Source organism: Mesocricetus auratus, unplaced genomic scaffold (assembly GCF_017639785.1).
Source record: "Mesocricetus auratus isolate SY011 unplaced genomic scaffold, BCM_Maur_2.0 Super-Scaffold_4256, whole genome shotgun sequence".
NCBI lineage: Eukaryota > Metazoa > Chordata > Mammalia > Rodentia > Cricetidae > Mesocricetus > Mesocricetus auratus.
In genome coordinates, this window is record NW_024429182.1 from 132,284,512 (window position 1) to 132,310,595 (window position 26,084).

At 44.7% G+C, this 26,084-nt stretch overlaps 1 protein-coding gene across 1 annotated transcript in view; it reads left to right on the plus strand.

The window, feature by feature from the left end:
• Positions 1–2,045: 2,045 nt before the first annotated feature.
• The window catches only part of Fan1 (FANCD2 and FANCI associated nuclease 1), a 37,479-nt gene continuing 13,440 nt past the window's right edge, over positions 2,046–26,084 (plus strand). The window contains exons 1-8 of the mRNA XM_005084406.4: positions 2,046–2,185; positions 2,371–3,829; positions 7,132–7,272; positions 9,345–9,546; positions 11,180–11,413; positions 16,083–16,214; positions 17,534–17,642; positions 23,653–23,772. Coding sequence (XP_005084463.1) covers positions 2,596–3,829; positions 7,132–7,272; positions 9,345–9,546; positions 11,180–11,413; positions 16,083–16,214; positions 17,534–17,642; positions 23,653–23,772 — 2,172 coding nt within the window. The 5' untranslated portion in view covers positions 2,046–2,185; positions 2,371–2,595. The remainder of the gene's footprint in view (positions 2,186–2,370; positions 3,830–7,131; positions 7,273–9,344; positions 9,547–11,179; positions 11,414–16,082; positions 16,215–17,533; positions 17,643–23,652; positions 23,773–26,084) is intronic.

The window sequence follows — 26,084 nt, forward strand, 5'->3', positions numbered from 1 at the left end:
CAGAAAAATGCCTTTCACTGATGTCATGACTCACCAGCCTTAATCCAGATGGGTGGACAATGAGACTAAGTAAGAATGACCAGAAATGCTCTTGTTTTTCTTCTGCAGAGACCAACCCAATGCTGAAGAAGATACTGTTTAGAGTTCTTTTTTGTTAAAGCTGATCATGGCTGTAACTGGACAGAACTAGGTCGTGTGATTCTCTGAGTGTACCTGTTCTGCTACAATGAACTAAATTAGGGTACTTCATAGATAACTTAGTTCTTAACAATTCAGACAGTGGTGTCTAGTGAGAGAGACGTCTCATCAAAGTGGCATTTTGTCCTTGGGTGGTTAGGTAGAAGGGCAGGACTCCTCCCCCAAGCCTTGATGTGTATGTGTGAGTGCCTACATGTATGCATGTACATTGGCTCCCTAGAACAGGAGTTGCAGGTAGTTATGAGACACCTGATACAGTTGCTTGGAACTGAACCCACGTCTTCTGCCAGAGCAGCAAGTGCTGTTCACCTCTGAGCCGAGCCATCTCTAGTCCCTATGCCCAAATTGTTTTTACAATGGTGGCTGATTGTATCCAGTCTCTAAGGACTCTGTCCTCAAGGATGTCACATAGGTCTAGAGGCCAAAGGACAGCTTTTAGGTGGGTTCTCTCCTACCATATGGATTCTGGAGTTCTAATTCAGGTTATCAGGCCTTACCTGCTGAGGCATTTCTCTGTTGGCCATTAAGTTTTTTTTTGTTTTGTTTTGTTTTTACAAGACAGGGTTTCTCTGTATTGTTTTGGAGGCTGTTGGTCCAGCCCGGCCTCGAACTCACAGAGATCCGCCTGCCTCTGCCTCCCGAGTGCTGGGATTAAAGGTGTGTGCCACCACCGCCCGGCTTGGCCATTAAGTTTTAACACATGAGTTTGGGGGACACCACTAATATGACATTAAAGTTTTCCCCAAGTTTGTGTTTGTTTTTGAGACAGGGCCAACTTCTGCAGCCCCAGGAAGCTTATGTAGACCCGGCTCCAACTCAGATCTAACTCCCTCTGCCTCCCAAGTGCCTGGCTTAAAGGCGAGTATCGCCATACTCAGCAACTTTTTCCCTGAAGTTTTATTCAAAATAGGATTTATTTGTATATCCTTTTCCTCTGAATAAATGCTTTTGAGTAAACCTCTTGTCTCTTCTATGCCTTAAGGTGTGACTTTTAATGGTGATTTTAGTATCACAATCCTAGGGGTTTGTATTTTTGTGGATTTAAAATTCACAGGATTTTTAAAAATTCAAATGATTTGTTATATCAGGCTCTTGTATGTGACACATGGTTAGGACCTACATTTTAAAAGTCTAATGTGACTAATTTTACCTTTTAATTATATGAATCAATGACCATCGAATGCCATTATTGACCTGATTTTATTTGGTTTTGTTATTTATTTTCTCCTTTTTTCCCCTCACTTTCTCTGCTCCCCTTTTTCCCATCAAGTCAAATTAATCATAATTCATTTATTATGGTTAACATATCTTAGCTGTATCTCTTTGAATAAATTGTCAGCTGTGTTAGGAATGCTAGGCATGGTGGCAAACACCTTTAATCCCAGCACTGGGTAAGCAGAGGCAAGATATATCTGAGTTCAAGGCCAACCAGGTCTACAGAGTGAGTTCAGGACAGCCAGGGCTACACAGAGAAACCCTGTCTTGAAAAAAACAAAAAAAAACAAAAATGAATTACAGCAGCATCCCTAATTCACCACCCACAAAGGATTAGTATTGTGCTACCTGGTGTGTAAAGAACTCAAGGCAGTGCTGGCATGTGGCTGCTTTCACTCATGTTGCTATTGCTAACACTCACACACACACACCTATAGACACACTCATACACACACACACCTATAGACACATTCATACATACATCATATTTCATGTAGCAAACAGTAGAGAAGGCCTGCTAGGGGAGCATTCACCCTCCCTCCAGTTCTCAATCCACCCTCCCTCAGCTCGATCGCTCTGGCTTCTTCTTGCCTAGCCTTGGAGTGCAGTCGCGGGGATCGGCTGGGAATGCCTGCAGCGTGATGCTGGGGCGGGCTGCCGCTTCTGGGCCCCCTCGTGCGACGCTAGGGCGCGTTCCGCTTCAGTGACTTCAAGAGTCCGAGAGAGTCAGCGTCCTCTTTTTAAGAAGAATGGTTCTAGAAAGGGCCTGGAAGTAAGTGCAGCTCGGTCCTTGTAAGGCAAGGGACACAGCCTGTGCGGAGCTGCAGGGACAGCCTCGATCCGTTGTCAAGTTCAGGGTTCTCATTCCTGAAGTTGCCATTCCACGTTTCAGTTGTCCCGTCCCCCGGCCCTGTTAAAGCGTAAAAATGTCTTTAACTCATGCATTTTATTTTGTAGGGAGAAGAAACTGAACGAATACCGACACTTTGCATTATTCAAAACGAGAGTAAAAATAAACCTTTGGGGTCCTTCACCCGGGGTGGCCGCTGTCTTATCTGATGAAGTGATAGTCGGCACCTTTTATTAATCCAAGCCAAAGGAGTCAAAGTAAAACATTGTGGTCCTTCACCTGAGATTGCCCGAATTTTCTTCTTGGGTCGTTCACTCTTTCTGATAGTCGTGATGTCACAAGGGAAATCACCTGACCAAAAAAGACCGCGTAGAAGCTTATCTGCCAGAAAAACTACAAAAAGCCGCTCTCATTCGATTATTTCATACTTTAGCAATGCACCACCTGCTAAACTTGCATGTTCAATTTGTCATAAAATGGTGCCTAGGTACGACCTAATTCGGCATCTTGATGAGTCCTGTGCTAACAATGGTGACGTGGTTCAGGCCGAACCTGTGCAGGCAGGATTAACGAATCCAACTGTGCCAAGGTCAGATTTACCCAGTGTTGCTCTAGAGAATATAACACCTCAGAAGCTGTCACCACCAAAGAGCACTTTCGTCCCTGTCCTATGTGGTTCAAAACTGGGCACACAGCCTCAGACCAGTCCCTACTTTAAAGGCGCTTCAGTGTGCAGAAGTCAAAACGAGCTTCAAGATCAGAGTGGGGAAACTGTGTCTTTGGGGAGTCTATCGTCTAAATTGTCAAGAAAATACACGAAAGTTAAAAAATCACTGGCTAAGAAGGAGGGACCAGCTAATCATTGCCCACGGAGTTCTCCATCCACAGCTGGCCCCAACCTGGTTGATAACTGTTGGGACACAGGGGACAAAGATGAGATTTTGAACAGTTCTCAGAAGGAAAACATTTTTTCTTGTGCATCTCTAATGGAAGAGGATGCTTCCAAACACGTGGTAAAGAGTGGTAAAATAATGGAGGATGAAAGCCAAGAAGCTTCCTGTGGGGAGTCAGCCCTCACCCCAGCATCTTCAGACCGTGCTGCCACACAATTTCCACTAGATTTAACTCTTTCGAATAGCCTGAAGCCTGCTCCAGGAGACAGTCCTGTAAAGCAAGAGGGTGCCCGAGGGGTGGGTGGGGCGGTTGCTAAACAGCTTGAGGCCTGCAGCCCTGAAGAGGTGGAAATGACTGTTGATGCGGATGTTCAAATGCCAGTGTCTGGTAACGAGGTGGAATCTACGAGTCCCACAGACACTTCTACAGAGAATAGCAGCCAAGAGCTTGGGGAAGGTGGGCGTGCCTTGAAGAGACAAAGTGCTTGCAGCCCTCCAGAGCAGGGATCCAGTTGTGATGTTCCTAGGGAGACAACCCAACCCCCACCGAGCCACCCGTACTACCTGAGGAGCTTCCTGGTAGTGCTCCAGGCCATCCTTGAGAATGAAGAGGACATGAAGCTATTCGATGACCAGGAGAAGGGGATTGTAACTAAGTTTTTCCAGTTGTCAGGTATTTTCAGCCTGGGTGCTGTCAAGGTCTTCCTTGTCTGATTTGTGTGTAAGGGGCAGTAGTGTAATGACCACAAGGAGTCATTGTGGGAGTATTGTGGGCCCTCTTACAAGGCCTGTGTCAAGGATAGGCCCAGTCAAACCAAGTTCTTGTCCCTGGTGTTGTCTCCTGTGCGAGCATTACGTCAATGACCATGGCAGTGGCTTTCTTCTCTTTCTTTCCCCCTTGGCTTTTTGAGACAGAGTTTCTCTGTAACCCTGGCTGTCCTGAAATTTGCTTTGTAGACCAGGTTGGCTTTGAACTCAGAGATCTGCCTGCTTCTGCCTCCCAAGTGCTGGGATCAAAGGTGTGCCTGGCTCATGCTGTCTTTATTTCTTGTATGTCTGTTTTGGTGGTGGTCAAGAGCTGTCCAGTGTCCAGATTTCAAAACAAACCAAGGAAAACTACAGAACTGACACACAGAAGTGTAACTGTGTTTCTGTCCTATGATCAACTTTCCCATTGAGGATGTTTTCTGTTTAGCACCCAGTGTCTTCAAGGACAATGAAATCCTCAGGTGGGGTGGTAGTTGTAAACTGCTACACAGGGGGAGGGTTTCCCCAGTGAAGTTGTTACAGTGTTGAGTAAAGTTGGGGTGTGGAAGAAATGGAAAAATGCAAGCTTAAATTGGTACATAAAAAGACCAGTTTGTTGCTTAAAATCCTTGGCAGCCAGTGGTGTCTCCATGCTGGTCGTGCAGGTCTGATACAAAAGCCACCCTTGTGTGGCTGTCACTGTTAGTCCCAAGCCATGGAGTCTCTGGAGTTTATTTAGGTAAGAAGACCTGCTTTGGTGGCCACACTGTCTTCTAATGAAGTATGGCCATGTCGGGGCATTAAAATCCAAGAAAAAACCCTGAACATTACTACAAAATCCACCAGGTAGCATGGTGGTGTTATTTTTGAATATGCAAATAGTTCTGTGTGCACAGTTAAATATGTCCACAGCTTCTGTCTGTCTGTCTGATTCTCACTAGAAGATGGATGTGATGACATAACAGACTCCTGCCCAAAGTGGTCGGAATTCTCTGGCTGGGTTCTGACTAGGAATGTGGCTTCCTGAGTAGTTGGTAGCACTGCTTCTCCAAAATCTAGAAGTAGGAACAGTTTGAGCCAGGCAGTAGGGGTGCACGCCTTTAATCCCAGCACTCAGGAGGCAGAGGTAGGTGGATCTCTGCTCCAGGACAGCCAGGGCTACACAGAGAAACCCTGTCTCAAAAAACCAAACCAAACAAAGGGAGGAAGGAAGGAAAGAAGGAAGAGTTTGCCCAAGGCAAGTTCAACAGATTTTCTGTGTTGCTCTCTATGGAGAATCATATACAACATGTCTTTTTTTGCTTGCTGATTTATTAAAGTATCTTTCTGAGGGAGAGTCCTGGGTAGCTCGGGGCTCTCTCTGTAGTTGAAAATTACTTTGATCCTCCTGTCTCCTCCTCTGGAGTGCTGGGATCACAGGTGTTTGACATCATGCCTGACCATGTACAGTGTATCTTAGGTGAAAATTGCTGCTACTAATTGCTTCTGCTTCTTTAAAGGAAAGAAATGTTGACATTTCAAGAAATGTAATCATATCCTTTTGTTGTTTGTCAGAAATTTAAAGATAATCCAGGTATTAAGGAAGCACTAAGCCGGGCGTTGGTGGCGCACTCCTTTAATCCCAGCACTCGGGAGGCAGAGGCAGGCGGATCTCTGTGAGTTCGAGACCAGCCTGGACTACCAAGCGAGTTCCAGGACAGCCTCCAAAGCCACAGAGAAACCCTGTCTCAAAAAAACCAAAAAAAAAAAAAAAAAAAAAAAAAGGAAGCACTAAGTAAGTTTGCATAGATCAAAACAAGGTATTTTGTGGAGGAAGTTCAGATTTGTTTTAATCAAATGTAGAATAATGTATATTGTCTTAGTTAAGGTTTGTATTGCTGTGATAAAATACCATGAGCAAAAGGAACTTGGGGAAGAAAGGATTTATTTCAGCTTACACTTCCTCATCACAGTCTATCACTGAGGGAAGTCAGGGTGTTAGGGTCCTGCAAAAGTCCCACAGAAGACCACCATGGACATATGCAGTCAGCAAAAGCGTTTATTCCAGTATGCTGTGGCAATACATCCCACACAAATGCAAGATGGTGATGACCACGAGAGGAGCATAGCCAAGGGGAGGTTCTAAGGCAATTAGGTCATTTTATCTCCAATAGGCTTAAGCAAGTGACAGTAGTATTAGTATGTTCTAATTGGCTAGGGCTAGTAAGGGGCTGGTCAAGGCTATAGTCTTCCATTTGGGGGCAGGCCTGGACAAGTCCCAGGCTTCGTCCTTGTTATCTGTTGACTGTGGTTCAGACCTAGTATTTCATGTATCAGATCTCCTTGTCCTTGCTGTCATGAGTGTTGGAGACTGATTGTCCTTTGTCGTGGTTCCCTCAGAAACTGCTTATTCAGTTTCAGGAAACTGAAATTGAGGCCTGATCTATGAGAGAAGACTGTGCAGGGTGTCTGCTTGGTCCTCTCATGGGCAGGAACCCAGATGGATAGGAACCTGGAGGCAGAAGCTGATGCAGAGGCCATGAAGGAGTGCTGTTCACTGACTTGTTCTTCATGACTTGTCCAGCCTGCTTTCTGAAAAGCACAGGACCACTGGCCCACGGGTGGCACTGCCCACGGAGCTGGACCTTCCCATATTACTCATTAGTCACTACTCAAGGAAGTGCAGCGCAGGCTTGCCCACTGGCCAGTATGGTGGGGGCATCCTCTTCCAAAACGACTCCAGCCTGTACCAGATTGACATAAAGCTAGCAGGCATATGTGTTAAACAAAAAAGCAGAGAACAAAATAACTACAATTCTGGGAAGGGCTTCTCTGAGGAGTAGAAATGTTATATTAAAAAAGTAGGGGAATCTAGCCGGGCAGGAGTGGTGCACACCTTTAGTCCCAGCACTTGGAAGGCAAAAGCAGGCAGATCTCTGTGAGCTTGAGACCAGCTTGGTCTACAAGAGCTAGTTCCAGGACAGGCTCCAAAGTTACATAGAGAAACCCTGTCTGGGGGGAAAATTAGGGGAATTTGATTTTAGAAGTTTTAATATGGCCAGTGTCCATTGACAAGTTAGATTTTTTAATGGTTTATACCATGAAATGCCATTATCATACATAAAGAAAAAATGTGTATATTTCTAATAATACATATTTGCCTCATGTCTAAAAGTAAATAGAATCTGTATATGTTTTTGAGAGGAAAGCTAATTTTTTTTTTTGCTGTTTTTCTGAACTTTGTTGCAGCTAGTGGTCAGAAGTTGTATGTAAGGCTCTTTCAACGTAAATTAACCTGGATTAAGATGAGTAAACTGGAGTATGAAGAGATCGCCTCAGACTTAACCCCTGTGGTGGAAGAATTAGAGGACTCGGGCTTTCTACAGACAGGTATGGTTAGAGGATGAACTGAGAGGAAAGTGGAATCTGAGAGTCACTTTCAGGGGGCTTTCTGTGAGCATGTTAGTGTGGTGCCGTCTCCCAATTAGTGTCTGCTAAATAGTAATTGAGAAAAGAAATCTAGAAGCTGTTAGGCTGTCAGGTTGGGTGAAGGCCACTAGGGCAGCGACAGGCAGACTGCCGTTGCTTTCCTGGTGCAGGTGCCGTCTCCTGGAGATGGGATGAACCATAGAAGGGGACATTACTCTTGAGCTCTTGTCTCCTGGCAAGAACATGACTCATCTTGCTCAAATTCCACATCTCTGACAAACCAGAGCCAGCTGGGATGAAATACGTTTTCCTCTAAATCCATCTACCCCCACCATGCCCACACTTACTACCCCTGTGTGCTGATTGCCTGTAGAATATAGCTAGAGCTGTGTGAACACATGAGAATCTGTCTTCTCTTGAGGATACCCTGGTTGTCCTGTACAGTACTGGATGGGAAGGGGCATGGGGAGAATGAGGATGGGCAGCCAAGTTCAAGTTGTAGACACTTTTGACAAAATAAACAGTCACAGTAGATGGCTTTGGAGAGAAGAGTTTGAAGTGGGAACAGTAGGTGAAGATGGTGTTGGGTGATTGCTAGGGTGTGGCTGGATGGAATAGAGGTGGAGTATGGGAGGCGGGTACCTTAGCAGCTTGGCTTGGTAGAAGGTGATCCTTGCCTCCTCCTGACTTGGAAGATCTGATGAAAATTCTATAGATTGATGTATTTGACAGAGGGCATGCCACTGGGGATGTATATAACTTAGCAAAACCAGAGCCCTGATGGCTCACCGTGGACACTCCATGGCTATTTCTCTACATCTCGCAGCCATGCTGCTGTCCTCAGTTGTCTTTGTCATGGTGAACGCATTCTCCTTTCATAACCTTGCACTTATATAGGACAGTGCCCACCCTCTTACTGCATAAACTGTCCCTCATTCCATTCTGCACCGTGTCCCCGGGAGAGATTTGCCCATCTATCCTGTGTAAAGCAGCCACCTGCCCACCCTGTCAGGTTTTGTTGGCCTCACTTAATTTTGTTTTTCATTAAAAAAAAAAGGTTCATTTTTATTTCTAATAGGTGTGTGTGCCTGTGGGCATGTGCTTGAGAGTACAGGTGCCCAAGCCAGAGGCATCAAGTCATGCTGGAATCAGATGGTCGAGCTCCTGGGAACCAAATCCCGGTCTTCTGGGAGAGCAGCAAGTGCTCTTAACTGCTGAGCCATCTGTCCAGCACCTAGCTCTGTTTTTCTTTACACCACCCTTTCCTGCCTGGCGTGAGTAATTATTGTGGTAGGAAATGAGCTCCCTTTGGTCAAGGACCTTGCTCACTGCAGTGTCCCCAGGGTCCTAGAACCATACACCCAGTAAATACATACAAATGGAGGAAGAAGACACTGCCTGAAACTGAGTGTCTTAAAGACACATGGCTGGGTCTGATTCAGCCCAGTGCATTCGCCTGGTGTGGATCTGGGGTACACCATAGCAGGATGCTGGAGGACTGAGCCCATGTAAGGCTTTCCAATTGGCATCACAGAATAGAGGGCTTAGTGGGAGAGAGCTGACGGTCACTTTACTCTGTGACCTAGTTTGCAGAGAAGCCCTCACGTGGCTATAGAGGAGCAAGATGGAGGATGTATCCCAGTAATGTTTATAGTTTGTTGTCTACAGTGGGTTTTGTTTGTTTGATTGTTTTTGCTTTTTGAGACAGTTTCTCTGTGTGGTCCTGTCTGTCCTGGAACTCACTATGACGATCAGGCTGGCCTTGAATTCACAAAGATCTGCCTACCTCTTCCTCCCAAGTATTGGGATTAAAGTCATGTACCACCACCACCTGGTTGTTATCTGTAGTCTTCAATGGAAAGGTTTTGGTGAACTCTTAGCAAACTTATGCTTGTTTTAGGAAACTTATTATAATTTCTATAGAGAAATTTTATTTTATTTTCATCTAGCTAATTCTCTTCCTTCCCCAAGTAAATACTGTCAGACAATAGTAAATTCCATACAAATCTTTTAACTTCTGGTTGTTGTTTCAGAATCTGAGTTGCAAGAACTCTCCGATGCACTTGAACTCCTTTCTGCCCCTGAACTGAAAGCCCTGGCCAAAACCTTCCACCTGGTGAGTCCCGCTGGGCAGAAGCAACAGCTGGTAGATGCCCTTCTCAAACTGGCCAGACAGCGCTCGGTCTGCACCTGGGACAAGACTCAGTCTGGAATCAGAGCAGTGATTTTAAAAAGGTCTGTGGCCTTTTGTATCAATGAAAATGTTTGCTGTGTGCGCCTAGATATTAAGGACTGATTTTCGTTAAGAAGCTTTAAGATAAGAAGGTGTGATGTCTTTCCTAGGGCCACTGACTCAACTGGGGGTGACTTTGCCCTTCAGGAGCATCTGGCACCATCTAGAGAAAGTTTCTGGTGGTCACCACTGAGGGAGGGGTTAATGGCATCTTGTGAGTGAAGATGGATGTGTTGAACATCTTGTTATAGAATGCACAGGAGAGCCCCCAACCCCCAAACAAGGAGTTACACAGCCTAAATGCTAATAGTATCAAGGCCAAGGAAACCCGTTGCTATGACCCTAGATTTAGTTCAGACCTCCAAACTCACCTTGCAGATGCTTCCAGATGTTCTGGAATGGCAGTGTGGCTTTGTAAACTGGAATAGCACCACACCTTGAATGTGCCTGCACCACCTCATCTCAGCTACTGGCTGCCAAGAGCTTCTGTTAGTAATGGTTTAAGTACCTCATCCTTCCTTCCTTCCTTCCTTCCTTCCTTCCTTCCTTCCTTCCTTCCTTCCCTTCCTCCCTTTTCCTTCCTCCCTCCCTCCATCCATCCATCCCGTCTATCCCTCCCTCCCTCTGTCCCTTCCATCCTTCCCTACCCTTCTCTTTTTGGGAGCAATTTATCTTTAATTTTTCAAAAGCTTATTATAGGGGCTGGTGAAATGATTCAGCAGGTAAAAGCGCTTGCCTCCAAGAACCTAACCTTGATTCCTAGGACCCACATGGTAGAAGAGAGATGACTTTGATAATTGTTCTCTGACCTCTACACATATGTGGCATGTGTGTGCCCACACACATATGTGCATACACACACACAAATACAGAAATACATGTCATCACTTTTGAAAGCAGGCCTATTGTAGAGATTGCTTGGGCAGGTTGAGGTCTTAGATTTCTCTGACCAGAGTTTGGTCTTAGAGAAATAGAAAGCAGTGAGAAGATGAGCGAGCGCACCAAAGAAAGGGGTCTGCTGCTGTCCGTGGTGCTGAGGACCAGTGCCTGGGGTTCCCAGTCTTCAAGCAACCTTCGGATCAATGATGGATAGAGCCAGGTGCTAGAGGTGCTCACCTTTAATCCCACCACTCAGAGGTAGAAGCAGGTGAATCTCTATGAGTTTGAGGCCAGCCTGGTTGACAGAGCAAGTTCTAGAACAGCCAGGGCTACACAGAGAAACTCTGTCTCAGAAGAGAGAGAGAGACAGAGAGACAGAGAGACAGAGACACACATACAGAGAGAGAGAGAGAGAGAGAGAGAGAGAGAGAGAGAGCTTCCCTGGTGTTTTGAATGTGGCACCATGGTACATCCTGCATATTCTGTGCTGAGGCAGAAAGCACCATTATTGAATAAAAACCACACAAAACAATTTGGAGATAAAAATTCAACCGTTTTCCTCCATGTCCTAAGCAAGACTCTGAGCTCCAGAAAGGCTAAGTAACACTCAATTGTCACACAGCAGAGGGTGACAAATTTGCTGCATATTTAGAACAATGACTACCAGTTCTCTTTATTTTAGCTGAGAATAGTATGTAAAATCTATGCCCAAATGCTTAAAAGCCAGACAGGTGATTCTGTATTGTTGTATTTTAGAGCTAAAGACTTGGCTGGACGGTCACTGCGGGTCTGTAAAGGCCCTAGGGCTGTGTTTTCCCGCATCTTGATGCTGTTTTCATTGACGGACTCCATGGAAGATGAAGAAGCTGCTTGTGGGGGTCAAGGTCAGCTTTCTACTGTGCTATTGGTCAATCTGGGCCGAATGGAATTTCCTCAATACACTGTCAGTCGGAAGACCCAGATCTTCAGGGACAGAGAGGACCTCATCAGGTGGGGAGACAACACTAAGTCATTATGATATCTGTGTGTGTTTTTAAAATTTAATCAGAGGTTTTACTATTTTTTTTCTCACCAGCCAATGTAGAAACATGGCATGCATGCCACAGCAGTTTTAAATTTCCGGGTTTTAGCATCCTTTGCTTCCTTGTGTGTCCTCTGCATCTACAGGAAAAATGCAGACACACACTTAGAGTAAGGCTGCCAAGTCAATGAGTCTCTAGTTATAGCTCAAAAGTTTTCACTGGGCTCTGTTCCTGAGTGGCTGTGGCAGGAAACACTTGTGACACAGGCATTTTGGCCACCCTGCCTTGTGGATGTGTTGGGATGAATGAGGCAGAATGTGTTTTCCCAGTCACAGCATTCAGAGCAGACCAAAGAGAGCCTGTGTCTGTGTGTGAGGATCACGTATGTGGTGAGTTAGAACTTGGAGGGTTTACACAGTAAATACATCATGGATTTTCTGAATGCTGGCGTGAGCATCAATGGGCTTTGATTGAAAAATTTGTAAAGAAAAAAAAACCTTATTTTATTTTATTGCCTTTTTGTTTGTTTTTAGGTAGGATTTTTGTTGCCTAGTAGCCTAGCTTGGCCTGGTAATCACAGTCCTCTTGCCCTAAGCTCTTGACCTACCTGAGGAAAAATGAGTTTCATCACTTTTGGTTATTGATCTAAGAGTTATAACTCAAATTTAATCAGTACCGATTCAGACCTTTGCTTTAGAGTTAAGTATTGTTCAGAACACTTGTGTTCTAGGTGAAGTCATTGGAACGCTGAATCAAATCAGTGTTGATGGAAGCCAGTATTAGTGTGTTTTGCTTCTGGTGTCTTGCTTGGGTTCATTTGGAGTGAGCCTCGAGCCAGATCTTCTGTCCTAAGGACTTCCCTGTTTGCAGGTGTCTCCTGTCTTTTGTGGGTTTTATTCTTCATGGCTTTACACCTTTGTCTTTTGGGAGCCTGCATACCCTGAAGCCACGTTCCAGCCTCACTGTACTCAGGATGAAGAAGTTACTGTGTCACAGTTGCCTCATCTGTGACAAGAGAGAGATGGTTTAGTCTTATAGATGTGTGTGAGCACATGGGAAGTACTTAGAATCTGGCCTTTGTTTAGTGCCTCATATATGCTGGTTATTGCTATAAATGTCATCACTACCCTGACAGTAAACAAATTACCTTTTAGTTTTGTGGTTGACAAAACCACAGGTGGCAAGTTCATAAGAGAGGGGACTCATGTTTTTTTCTGGAAAGTACCTATGCTATAATGAAGTAATTAAAATTCTTCTGGTTGTGAATGGAATTGGGTTTAGTTGACCTCCGAAAGCGCCATGCTATACAAGCCCTGTGACATGACGGCTGACCTGACAGCCCTTTGCCCACTTCTGCACTTGAGATAAGTGGTACTCAGTCATTCAGTGAAGCTGTGCTGAGTGTGCTAGGTAATGAGTCTCAGGAGTTAAGGCAGCAAAGGGGGCAAGGTTGCTGCCTTCATGGGTACCATTCACAGGGGTGATAATAAACAGGAAAATACAGTGTGTAAAAATGATGTGACAGAGCTGGAGAGGACTTAGCTCGGTTCCTAGCATCCACTGCTCACAACCATCTTTCACCCCAGCTCCAGGAGATCTGATCTGTCACCCTCCCCTGGCTTCTGTGGGCACCAAGTAGACATATAGTGCATTTGCATACATGTAGGCAAAACACACATACACATAAAATGAAAGTAATAAACTATTTAAAAAACGATTTGATCATTGAGAGGTAGGCTGTAGAAGTTCTACTTTATAAGCAGTGTCAGAGATTGGCCCTGGAGAGTTGACATCAGAAACAAGCCACGAGAATGGGAAGGCAGCCATGCCAGGACCAGGGTGTTAATGCATTCAGAAAGAAGGCAGGCTAGGGCATGGAAGAGTTGGCTGTGTTGGAGACATAGAAGGCGTCTGGCTCTGGGGAGCAGCAGTGTAAGGACAGATGCAGGAACCAGAGGATGCTTGACCTCGCTGAGATGGGGATCAGCCTGGGTCTTCCCAGTACTGAGAAGCTGCTGAAAGGGTGTATTCCATGTTTTTCACCAGAGCAGCCTTATGGAGCAGAAGTCGGAGGGGAGCAAAGAGTGGAAGAATGCTAGTTTGACTTTGATGGTAGTAGGGCTGAAGGATGGTGGTAACATACGGACTGGGTGGTGGCAGTGGACAGTTGAGCATATCAAAAAACAGTTTGGAAGCAGAAATGACTTGACCATTGTTGGGATGTAAGGGAGCAGATAGGAGTGGACGGGGCTGGCTGCTGACTGCCTCTGGCGTTCTACCTGGGGTGATAGTGTCGTCATGAGATGATTAGGAGAGGAACATGGGACAGCTGTCAAGGCCAGGGGGCAGGATGTGGGGTACCACCAGCCACTCAGTAGATGCTCTCCTGTGTCGCCCTTGACATGCTGCAGGGGGATGCGAGGGCAAGGCAGTTTCGCTGCTTTGCTGCAGTGTTGTCAGACTGGCCTCTAGGGAGCAAAGATAGGACCTCGTATTCACTCAAAACTGTGATCTTGAGTCAAGTAGGACCAGTTAGCCCCCATCCTATGATTTCCTTCTGCAGAAATCAGACCTCGTATTCACTCAAAACTGTGATCTTGAGTCAAGTAGGACCAGTTAGCCCCCATCCTATGATTTCCTTCTGCAGAAGTCAGGGTCTTGGGTACAGACAAAGAGGAGAGAGCTAGTGTGCACACCAATATTGTGTGACCCACTGAACAGGGCATGCCAAGAGAGCTGGACTGATTGGTTCCAGATTAACATGCAGGTCATGAGGACCAAGAGTGCTTGCGGCCAACATGTCATAGTGGCCATGGGCAGCCGGGTTGCTGTGAGCTGCAGGGTTAATTGCTTGTATTAAATTAAATTAGCTGGGATGCTTTGGCTGGCAGCCAGTGGATGAAATACCTGAGGTCAAAACTTTGAAGACAACATAGTTCCCTGGTGAGAGATGGCTATGAGTGGCCACAGGCGTGTTGGTGTGTGAAGGGAGGTGAAGAATGAATACGTAAAATGCTCTTCCTCATCCTCATTGGTGGTGAAGTCATTGGGTCATTGTGATAGGAGTCTCAGAGGTGAAACAGGTAGTCAGCCATCAGAAGATGATAGCAGCAGCCTGTCTGTGCCCATGAGGCTAGCGGGTGGCCGGAAGGAGCAGCAGGTTCTTCCAAAGAATCGGAGCCACAGAGGAGCAACAGTGGGCAGGAGGAGTTCCTCCATGTCTCTGTGCTGATGTTGGAGACGTAGGAGAGTGAGCAGCAAGAGAGACAAGTCTGGGGATGGGGAAATGACAGGACAAACAGTGGGTGCATGGAAGAGGCTGGGGATGGGAAGAGGGAGGGAAGACAGTGTACCACCTGCCTGCCCTAACCTCCAGATGTTTTCCTTTTTCTTTTGAGAAGGGTCTTGTGTAGCCTAGGCTGCCCCTGTGCTTGCTGTGAACCTGAGGATGACCCTGAAGTTCTGAATCAACTGGTTTATGCAGTGCTGGGGATTGGACCTAGGGCTTCCTATATGGCAGAAGAGTGCTTTATTGATGACCTACAGCCCCTGACCATGTCTCTCTGTTTCCTTATTGACCTTGCATTGTCCAGAAGCGTATCATAATTGTCTATGGCAGCAGTTCCCAACCTGTGGGTCATGACCATCAGAAAACATATTTCCAATGGTCTTAGGAACCCCCAACCATACATTTATTTTCATTGCTACTTCATAAGTCATATTGTTACTGAGTGGTATCTCAGTTTCTAAAATGATTAGAAAGTACAAATTATAAAACATAAATGTGTTTCTGATGGTCGTGACCACAGGTTGAGGACTTTGGGTTTGTGAGCAAACTTGACCACTGGAGGCAAGATGTTTCTTGTTAATGTTAACTCTATTGCATGCTTCTCTTCCCCAAAATACAATGACTATGCTCTCATAGTATTTCAGAGTCTGTTAGTCACATGTCATTGATTTTCAAATCTAAGGAAGTAATGAAAAGTCATATTTCTTCCACTAAATAGTTCATAAAGTTTCATCATTGCTGTCTCCCCCAAGTGTTCCCAATTACTTTGGAAATACCCTGTAATTCTTTTGGTTTGGACATTGTCCCAGTGGTACCTCTGACTACATTACTTACTGTGTCAAACTGACATCTTGCCACAATTCTGAAGCCAGTTACAGATTTACCTGGTGCCTCTGGTGGACTGGCAGAAGCCCGGAGTACAGATCTGATCATGCTGTTTATATAACGGGGCCAGCTTTGTGATCTTACAGTGTAGATGCTTCTGTCTTCCTAGTAGGGCAGCTTGAATCAGTCACAGCCATTCTGAGTAGTGGGGGAGAGCTATATTGTCTCTCGGATCCAACCTTAATATACCTCACTTTTTTTGTGGTTTTGTTTTGTTTTTCATTTTGGAAGCAGGAACTCATCAGGTAGACTTAGGTAGCCTGGAGCTCACTTTGTAGACCTGGAACTTCAAGATCCACCCACCCTCTGTTTCTGTTTCTGCTTCCCAGTGCTGGGATTGAAGGCAGGCACCACCATGTCCTATACTTCCCTCACACTCTCATAAGCATAAGCCAGTGGCCAGGATGTAGGAGTTGTCATGGAAGGACTCCTTGACTTAAGGCCCTCATGGCATTTTCCCTAGATATGCAGCAGCAGCACACTTGCTGAGTGACATTTCAGCTGCGATGGCCAGTGGGAACTGGGAAGAAGCTAAGGAACTCTTTCAGAGTGCAAAAAGGGACTGGGACCAACTGAAGAGTCACCCTTCCCTGAGGTGAGTGCTGGGTGTTTTCTTCATTTTGTTTTCCAGTGTTGGGGGTGGAACCCATGGCTTGAGATCAGTGCTTAGGAAGCCAGAGAGTAGAAGAATGTAATGGGGTAGGGCGGGGTAGAGGAAGGTAGATTATATATATGAAATAGTAAACTAGAAATATTAAGACCAAAACAAAACAAAAAAAGTGGAGAAGGATTGAAGAAAACACCCAGTGTCCACTTCTGACCTCCTTGTGGACAGGTTTCTGCACACATTTGAACACAGATATACACACCTCTGTGTGCTGGCTAGATTGGTGTTAACTTGACAGGAGCTAGAGTCATCTTAGAGGATCAGGCAGTAGGCAAGCTTGTAGGGCATTTTCTTAATTAGTGATTGATGGGGTAGGGTCCCGCCCATTGTGGGTGGTGCACTCCCTGGGCTGGTGGTCTTGGCTTCTGTAAGAAAGCAGGCCGAGCAAGCCAGTAAGCAGCTCCTCTCCATGGCCTCTGCATCAGCTTCTGCTTCCAGGTTCCTGCCCTGTTTGAGTTCCTGTCCTGACTTCCTTCAGTGATGAACAGTGCTGTAGAACATAAACCAAATAAACCCTGTCATCCCCACGTTGCTTTCCGTCATGACGCTTCATCTCAGCAGCAGTAAACTTAGCTGAGACACTGCCCAAAATGAAAACACAATTGGAAGAGTAATGTTTAAAGAGGTAGATGGTTCAACTTGGTTACAGAGTTGGCATGTATTAGAATATCATGTGACACTCCATCAATTACATAGTTTTTGTATGTTTATATGTCAGTTACAAAATGAACTTGATTTTAAATAGCTGTGGCAGTATATACAGAAAGGTAAATAGTAGAATGTATTTTTAAATGAAGTTTAAAGAAGGTTGCACCCACCCTTTGTTGCCGATCTTAGGAAGTCTGAAGGCTTGTCTGGGTTTGTGGGGTAGGTTTAAATGCTGACCTCAGTTTAAAACTGTCTAGGTGTTCTCATCTCACCCCACTGAGTGTCCCGGGGCAGGGGCGTGGCTATGATGATATAAGGTTGTGGTGCAGAAAGTTGTACGTGTAACTCAAACTATTGGAATATATTGTTTTAAAGACTGGAGTTCAGCCGGGGGCTGGTGGCATGCGCCTTGAATCCCAGCACTTGGGAGGCAGAGGCAGGCGGATCTCTATGAGTTCAAGGCCAGCCTGGTCTACAGAGCTACACAGAGAAACCCTGTCTCAAAAAAAGGAAAAAGATTGAAGTTCAATATTCTGTCACATCTTATAACTCTCTTAATAAGCCAGGCATTAAGCCTTGGGCATTCATTGTCGTTTCAGATACCACGAGGCCTTGCCGCTCTTTCTGCGCTGCTTTACTGTTGGCTGGATTTACACAAGGATCTTCTCTCGGGCTGTAGAAGTACTGGAGAGACTTCGAATGTACGAGGTCTGAGCACCCTCCTCCACCTTCACTGATGGGCCTGTGATACACATGGGAGGGGAAACCTCTTGGGCTGTCAGGGTTTCCCTGATGAAAGGTTATTTACTATAGGCACCCTGCTGTCCTGGATGGGTAGAGAGAAGACAGCTGGTGCCAGCAGCCCTTTTGTTTGCTTGTGACTTAGTGGGAAGGCTTGGTCATGATCAGCACCAGGGAGAAGCCCAATCAGCCTTACCTGGGTCACCGAGTGTGGTGTGAGGCTCTATAGTTACCCTCGATCTTGTGGGTGAAAATCTCACCCCCATCCCCCACCCCTCCTCATCCCCAGAAAGAAGCTCACACCTCCTTATCATCTGTCTGGAGATAGTTTATAGTCACAAATTAACAATTTGGTTACATCCTTAGATTAGGATTAAGAAAGTGCCAGAGTTCCCTTTTATTGTGTCATTTCTTTTTTTGTGTGATGTTTTTATTTAAATTAGAAACATGAATGCTTCACATGTCAATCCCAGCTCCCTCTCCCACCCCTCCTCCCTTGACCCTCCACCAGCCCCCCAGCCCCCCAGCTCCCCACCCAATCCCCACATCATTCCCCAGGGAGGATGAGACCCTCCTTGGGGGATCTCTAAAGTCTGTCATTTCATCCAGGGCAAGACCTAGGCCCTTACCCATGTGTCCAGGCTGAGAGAGCATCCCTTTATTTGGAATGGGCTCCCAAAGATCATTCATACACCATGGTAAACACTGATCTACTACCCAAGGCCCCAGTGATTTCTGTGGCCTACTCCCTGGCACTACATTCATGGAGTCTGGATCAGTCCCCTGTTGGCCTCTCAGGCATCAGTATGGGATTCAAGAGCTCCCCCTTATCTGGTCAGCTGTCTTTGTGGGTTTCACCATCATGGTCTTGATCCCTTTGCTCATCACTCCTCCATCTTTGTCACTAGGTTCCAGGAGTTCAGTTCAGTGTTTAGCTGTGGATATCTGTCTCTGCTTCCATCAGTCCCTGGATGAAGGTTCTAGGATGGCATATATATCTTACTATCAAGGAGGGGCATTTAATGGAGTCTCTCCACATTGCTTAGTTTGCCAGTTGGTGTCATCCTTGTAGATCTCTGGAGATCTCACTAGTGTCAGCTCTCTCCTCAAGCCTATAATGACTCAATCTACTATGGTATCTCTCATCCTGCTCTATATTCTTACCTCGACTCAACCTTCCTGTTCTTCTCCCCTCCTCTTATCCCCCTCTCTTTTTCCTGGCTCCTTCCCCCGATGTCCCAATCTGCTCAGGAGATCTTGCCTCATTCCGCTTCTCTGGGGTATCATGCATCTCTCTTGGGAACCTCCCTGTTTCCCAGACTCACTGGCACTGGTGTTGTAGGCTGAGACTCCCCTGATCCATGTATAAAATCCATATACGAGTGAGTACTTACCATGTTTGTCTTTTTGTGTCTGGGTTACTTCACTCAGGATGGTTTCCTCTAGTGTCATCCATTTGCCTGCAAATTTCAAGATTCCATTGTTTTTTTTCCGTTGAGTAGTACTCCATTGTGTAAATGTACCACATTTTCTCTATCCACTCTTCAGTTGTGGGGCATCTAGGTTGCTTCCAGGATCTAGCTATTACATATAATGCTGCAATGAACAAAGTGGAACAGACATCCGTGTATGAATGGGCATCTTTTGGGTATATGCCTAAGAGTGGAATTGCTGGGTCATGTGGTAGACTGATTCCCATTTTCCTGAGGAATCTCCATACTGATTTCCAAAGGGGCTGTACAAGTTTGAACTCCCACCAGCAGTGGATGAGTGTTTCACTTTCTCCACATCCTCTCCAGCATAAAGTGTCATTGGTGTTTTTTATTTTAGCCATTCTGACAGGAGTAAAATGATATTTCAGAGTTGCTTTGATTTGCATTTCCCTAATGGCTAATGATGTTGAGCACTTTCTCAAGTGTCTCTCAGCCATTTTAGACTCCTCTATTGAGAATTCTCTATTTAGTTCAGTCCCCTACTTTTTAATTGGATCCTTTGGTGTTTTGGAGACTTGCTTATTGAGTTCTTTGTAAATTTTGGAGATCAGCCCTCTGTCAGATGTGGGGTTAGTGAATATCTTTTCCCAATCTGTGGGGTGTCTTTTTGTCTTGCTGACTGTGTCCTTTGCCTTACAGAAGCTTCTCAGTTTCAGGAGGTCCCATTTATTAATTGTCGATCTCAGTGTTTGTGCTACTCTTGTTATGTTCAGGAAGCTGTCTCCTGTACCAGTTTGTTCAAGGATACCTCCCACTTTCTCTTCTAAGAGGTTAAGTGTGGCTGGATTTATGTTGAGGTCTTTGATCCATTTAGACTTAAGTTTTTGTGCATGGCGATAGACATGTATCTATCTGCGGTCTTCTACATGCCAATATCCAGTTATGCCAGCACCATTTGTTGAAGATGATATCTTTTTTCCATTATATAATTTTAGCTTCTTTGTCAAACCCAGGTGTTCATAGGTTTGTGGATTAATCTCAGGACTTTCAATTTGATTTCATTGGTCTACCTGTTTTTGTGCCAATACCAAGCTGCTTTCAGGACTACAGCTCTACAATAGAGCTTGAAGCCAGGGATGGTGATGTCTCCTGACATTGCTTTGTTGAACAGGGTTGTCATGTCTATTCTGGGTTTTTTGTTTTTCCATATAAAGTTGAGAATTGTTCTTCCAAGGTCTGTGAAGAATTGTGCTGGGATTTTGATAGGGATTGCATTGAGTCTGTAGATTGCTTTTTGTAGGATTGCCATTTTTACTACATTGATCCTACCTATCCAAGAGCATGGGAGATCTTTCCATTTTCTGGGGTCTTCTTTAATTTCTTTCCTTAAAGACTCAAAATTCTTGCAATACAGGTCTTTCACTTGTTTGGTTAGCATTATCTCTAGGTATTTTATGTCGTTTGTGGCAATTTTAAGGGTGATGTTTCTCTGATTTCTTTCTCAGCCCTTTTATCATCTGTATATAGTAGAGCTACTGATTTTCTTGAGTTAATCTTGTATCCTGCCACTTTGCTGAAAGTATTTATCAGCTGTAGGAGTTCCCTGGTAGAGTTTTTTGGGTCACTTATGTAAACTATCATATCATCTGCAAATAGTGAAAGTTTGACTTCTTCCTTTCCATTTGTATCCCCTTGATCTCCTTTTGTTGTCTTATTGCCCTAGCTAGAACTTCCAGTACAATATTGAAGAGGTATGGGAGAGGGGACAGCCTTGCCTTGTTCCTGATCTTAGAGGAATTGCCTTGAGTTTCTCTCCATTCAGTTTGATGTTGGCTGTTGGTTTGCTGTATATAGCTTTTATGATGTTTAAGTATGTTCCTGTTATCCTGGATCTCTCCAAGACCTTCATTATGAAGGGGTGTTGGCGAGACTTCAACACCCCACTGTCACCACTAGACAGGACCCAAGACAGAAACTTAACAAGGATATGAAGGACCTAATAGATGTTATGACCCAATTGGGTTTAACAGACATCTATAGAACACTCCATCCAAACACAAAAGAATATACCTTCTTCTCAGCTCCCTGCAGAACCATCTCAAAAATCGACCACCTACTTGGCAACATAGCAAACCTCAACAGGTACAAAAAAATTGGAATAACTCCATGTATCTTATCAGACCATCATACCTTGAAGTTGGAATTCAACAATAACACAAATCACAGAAACCCTGCAAACTCATGGAAATTGAACAATACACAATTGCACCACTCCTGGGTCAAAGGAGAAGTAAAAAAAGAAATTAAGGACTTCCTAGAACTCAAGAGAATGAAGACACAACGTACCCAAACTTATGGGACACTTTGAAAGCAGTGCTGAGAGGAAAGTTCATAGCACTAGGTGCCCACATGAAGAAACTGGATAATAGTCACACTAGAGAATTAACAGCACAACTGAAAGCACTAGAACAAAAGGAAGCAAACTCACCCCAGAGGAGCAGATGGCAAGAAATAATTAAATTGAGGGCTGAAATCAATAAAGTAGAAACTAGGAAAACGATACAAAGAATCAATATAACAAAGAGTTGGTTCTTGGAGAAAATCAACAAGATAGACAAACCTTTATCCAAATTTACCAAAAGGCAGAGTGTGAACATGCAAATTAACAAAATCAGAAATGAAAAGGGAGACATAACAATGGACAGTGAGGACATCCAGAGAATCATCAGGTCATATTTTGAAAAGCTGTACTCCACAAAATTTGAAAATTTAAAGGAAATGGACAATTTTCTGGATAAATATCATTTACCAAAATTAAATAAAGAACATATAAGCAATTTAAATAGTCCTACAACACCTAAGGAAATAGAAGCAGTCATCAAAAGTCTCCCAACCAAAAAAAGCCCAGTCCCAGATAGCTTCAGTGCAGAATTCTACCAGAAATTCAAAGAACAGGCTATACCAATTCTCCTCAAAGTATTCCATGCAATATAAGTAGAAGGGTCTTTGCCAAACTCTTTTTATGAGGCTTCAATAACATTGATAACCAAGCCACACAAAGACACAACTAAGAAGAAGAACTTCAGACCAATGTCCCTCATGAACATTGGTGCAAAAATACTCAATAAAATACTGGCAAATCGGATCCAAGAACACATCAGAAAACTCATCCACCATGATCAAGTAGTCTTCATTCCAGGGATGCAGGCATGGTTCAACGTATGAAAATCCATCAGTGTAATCCACCATTTAAACAAAATGAGAAACAAAAATCACATGATCATATTGTGTCATTTCTATATTGACAAATGATATTTTATGAAGAGAAAATGAACCGCTGAAAATTAAGTAAAATGATAAGAGCTGGTTCACTTACCTTAAACCAATCCCTTTTGAAACTGTAAGGTGGTTTTGTTCAGTGAGTTGTTGGGATTCAGGGTGAAGGAGGATAGTTGCATGGATTGTTTTTTACATCCTCTGGGGCCCAGATGTGGTCTCTGTGGGCAATCCTTGCTTTATCAGTTCTGTTGGAGTCTCTGACTCACAGCCAGAGCCCAGAGGGAAGGGCCTCTGTCACGGAGTATTTAACTATGCAAAGATGTGTTGCATTTGTTTAATTATGCAGAGATGTGTTGCATTTATTAACTATGCAAAGATATGTTGCATTTTTTTTAGTTATAAAGATGTGTTGCTGTCTTATCTTGCCTGCCTAAGGCACCTGAATGGTCTAATAAAAAGCTGGATGGCCAATAGGGAGGGTGGAGGTATAGGCAGAGCTGCTGAGCAGGGAGAGAAGTAGCAGGAGAAATTTAGGCTTGAAAGAAGAAAGAAAAGGAGATGACAGATGCCAGGGACCAGCCAGCTATCTAGACAGGGAGGAAGTAGGAAAGTAGAACATCAAAATGAAAGAAAGGTAAAAAGCCCAAGGCAAAATGTAGATGAATAGAAACAGGCATAAATAGTTCAATTAAGTTAAAAGAGCTAGCAGGACAAGCCTAAGCTAAGGCCGAGCACTCATAATTAATAGTAAGTCTCCATGTTCTTATTTGGGAGTTGGTTGGCACCCCACCCCCCAACAAAAATTCTGACTATAGACTTCTCGCCCTTCCTGTGTGCCCTTAATCTTCTGTCTGCTTGCCTGACAGTATGCGTCTAATCTCAGTAGGTCCAGGGCCTGCTGGCTTCCCAGAGTGTCAGCATTTGCCAGCACCAGCCAATGCTTGGCTTTCAGTGTCCTTGGTAGCCTTGAGCAGCCAAAGGGGACTTGGTGAAGACTTATGGCTGCTCCCAGACCTCCAAGGGATCAGCACCACCAGGCAGGGACCTGGGGTCAAGTACATATGCTGGGCCAGCTAAGTGATCATGCAGGAGGACATCTCAAACTCTGGCCTGTCAGCCCTGGTCCTTGGCCTTCATTGCAAAGGGACTGTACCAGCCCTGCTGACTTCTGACTATAATTAGTACCGATGCTTCTAGCATTTAACAACTGTTTTTTGTTTTTTGTTTTTTGTTTTTTGTTTTTTTTGGTTTTTTTGCTGCCTTAGGAAGCTGTGGAGGAACTTGAAAGCCTCCTGTCTCAGAAAATCTACTGTCCCGACAGCAGAGGCCGCTGGTGGGATCGCCTAGCTCTTAACTTACACCAGCACCTGAAGCGTCTGGAAGCGGTAAGCAGCTGCATACCGAGGCTGTTTGACTTGAAAGTGATTTTTTAATGGCATTGGGGAAGGAACTGAGGGCCTCAAGAGTATTTAAATAAGCACCCTGCCACTGAGCTACCACAGGAAAGCACTTTTCTTTAGTTAACTTATTTATTTCCTGGTGCAGGCAGAGTCCCACTGTGTAGCTCTGGCTGTCCGGGAACTCCCCAAATAGACTAGGCTGGCTTGGAGCACACAGACATCCACCTGCATCTGCTTCCCAAGTGCCTATATTAAAGGCACGCACCATTTATTTTTATTATAATTAAAATATAATTGCATTACTTCCCCCTTTCCTTTTCCTCTTTCATTAGTCTATGGCTCTGCGAAAATGGTAAAAAGTATGATTTTTATCAATATTGATGTATTTCTATATAATACATGGAAAAGTTCTCTAGATAAAACAAAAATTTTTAAATATTTAGTTTTATCAAAACATTAGAAACTACAAATGCAACAAATGTGACCATGCAATAAAAACTTAATAAATGAAAAGTAATTCTAAATATAGTTAGAAGATATTTTTCCTTTCGTTAATTTTCTTTGATTGGGTTCTTTCAATCCCATCCCCCACCCCAAAATTAGCAGGGATGATTCTAACACTAGCATTCGCAAAAGATGTCTATCTGCTCTGACTGGAAGGGGGAGAGGATTGACAGTGGGCTGCAGAAATGAAGTGGAATGAAGGACAGGGAGGATCAGATGTGTCTCAGCTCTTGCAGGTTCTATTGATTCTGTCTCTGTCTCTGTCTGTGTCTCTCCCTCTCCGTGTGTGTGTGTGTGTGTGTGTGTGTGTGTGTGTGTGTGTGTGTGTGTGTGTCCCTATCCCCCTCTTCCCCTCTCCCTTTCTCTCTCTCTCTCTCAGATTGACCCCAGGGTCTGTGGCCTCCTGGAATTGGTGATTTTATTTACTTGTTACTCAGTGCTTCTATAAACGAAAAGACTGACGGGAGACGGTCTCTTCCTTATTATGTCTGTGCTTCTGCAGGGCATTTGCCCCTCCCCCCAAGGCCACCTTCTCTGGCAGACCCCAAGGATCTTGGGGACTTAAAATAGACAGATTCTGTCCCTGATGTGGCTGGGCAGGGTGGGGCCTTTGAGGCCACCGCCTCTGAGCCAGGAAGGTAACAGTGACTCTTTGTGTGGCTGCCTGCGGGTCCCCTCCCTGACCGTCTCCATTTTTAGCCCTGTGTTTGAACTGAATGGAGAGGACTGTGTCTTAAGAACGGTTTGTTTTCCCAGTGCTACATTAAGTGAATCGGGGAGAGAGGGGTGGAAAACATTGCCCACGGAATGTGAGAATATGATGTAGTGCATTTACTACTTTCTACTAAACCAGTGCCTTGTTACCTCAGGTGCCCATGAGTGGCCAACAGACGCTGTTTTCTGTCCTGGAGCTGGGTGTGGTGCTGAGGCCAAAAGACCAGGGCAGGGTGGTTGTTGCCTCTGCCTTTCATTGGAGCTAGCACCAAAGATGTTACCAATTCCCCAACCCCCTGTTCCCAGTTCTCAGAATGCTGCCTGTAGTCATAGGAACAGACAGGTGGCTAAACCTAGTGTTCATAAATGCTAAGTGCAAGTTCTTTTCAGCCTTTCCTAGTAATTCAGTGCTGTACACGCAGCCCTTGTTATCCGGTCACCGTACCTTCCGTCTTCTGTGTGTTATGTCTGTCTACAGGACACAAGCCGCTGGTAGCCATTGCCAGCCTCTGGGAAGAGATGGGCCCACAGTGGTCATCCTTCCCCGTGCCAGGCCTCTTTTGCCTGCCTGGTATCTCTGCCAGAGCCAAAAGCGCTGCAGTATCTGTTCACTCTTCCCCTTTAGACCCAATTAGTTCCTCAAGACTGAGCTTTCGTTTATTCCTCGGGTTTTTTGTTTGTTTGTTTATAAGTTTTTCTTTACATTTTTAAAAGATTTATTTATTTATTTTATGTATATAAGTACTCTATCTGCATATACAACTTTGTGTGAGAAACAGGCACCAGATCTTATTATAGATGGTTGTGAGCCACCACGTGGTTGCTGGGAATTGAACTCAGAACCTCTAGAAGAGTGATCAGTGCTCTTAACCTCTAAGCCATCTCTCCAGCCCATTTTTTATTTAAATGTATACATATATATTTGTGTGTGTGTGTGTGTGTGTGTGTGTGACTCTCATAGCTTCCCTAGACATCCCGAGAACCACCAAAGTTTCCTTTAGCCTGTGACTTGAGCATCTCTGAGGTCATGGTCTCTGTGAGGACGTAGCTGCTGGGGTCTCATTAATGGGATTATTAGG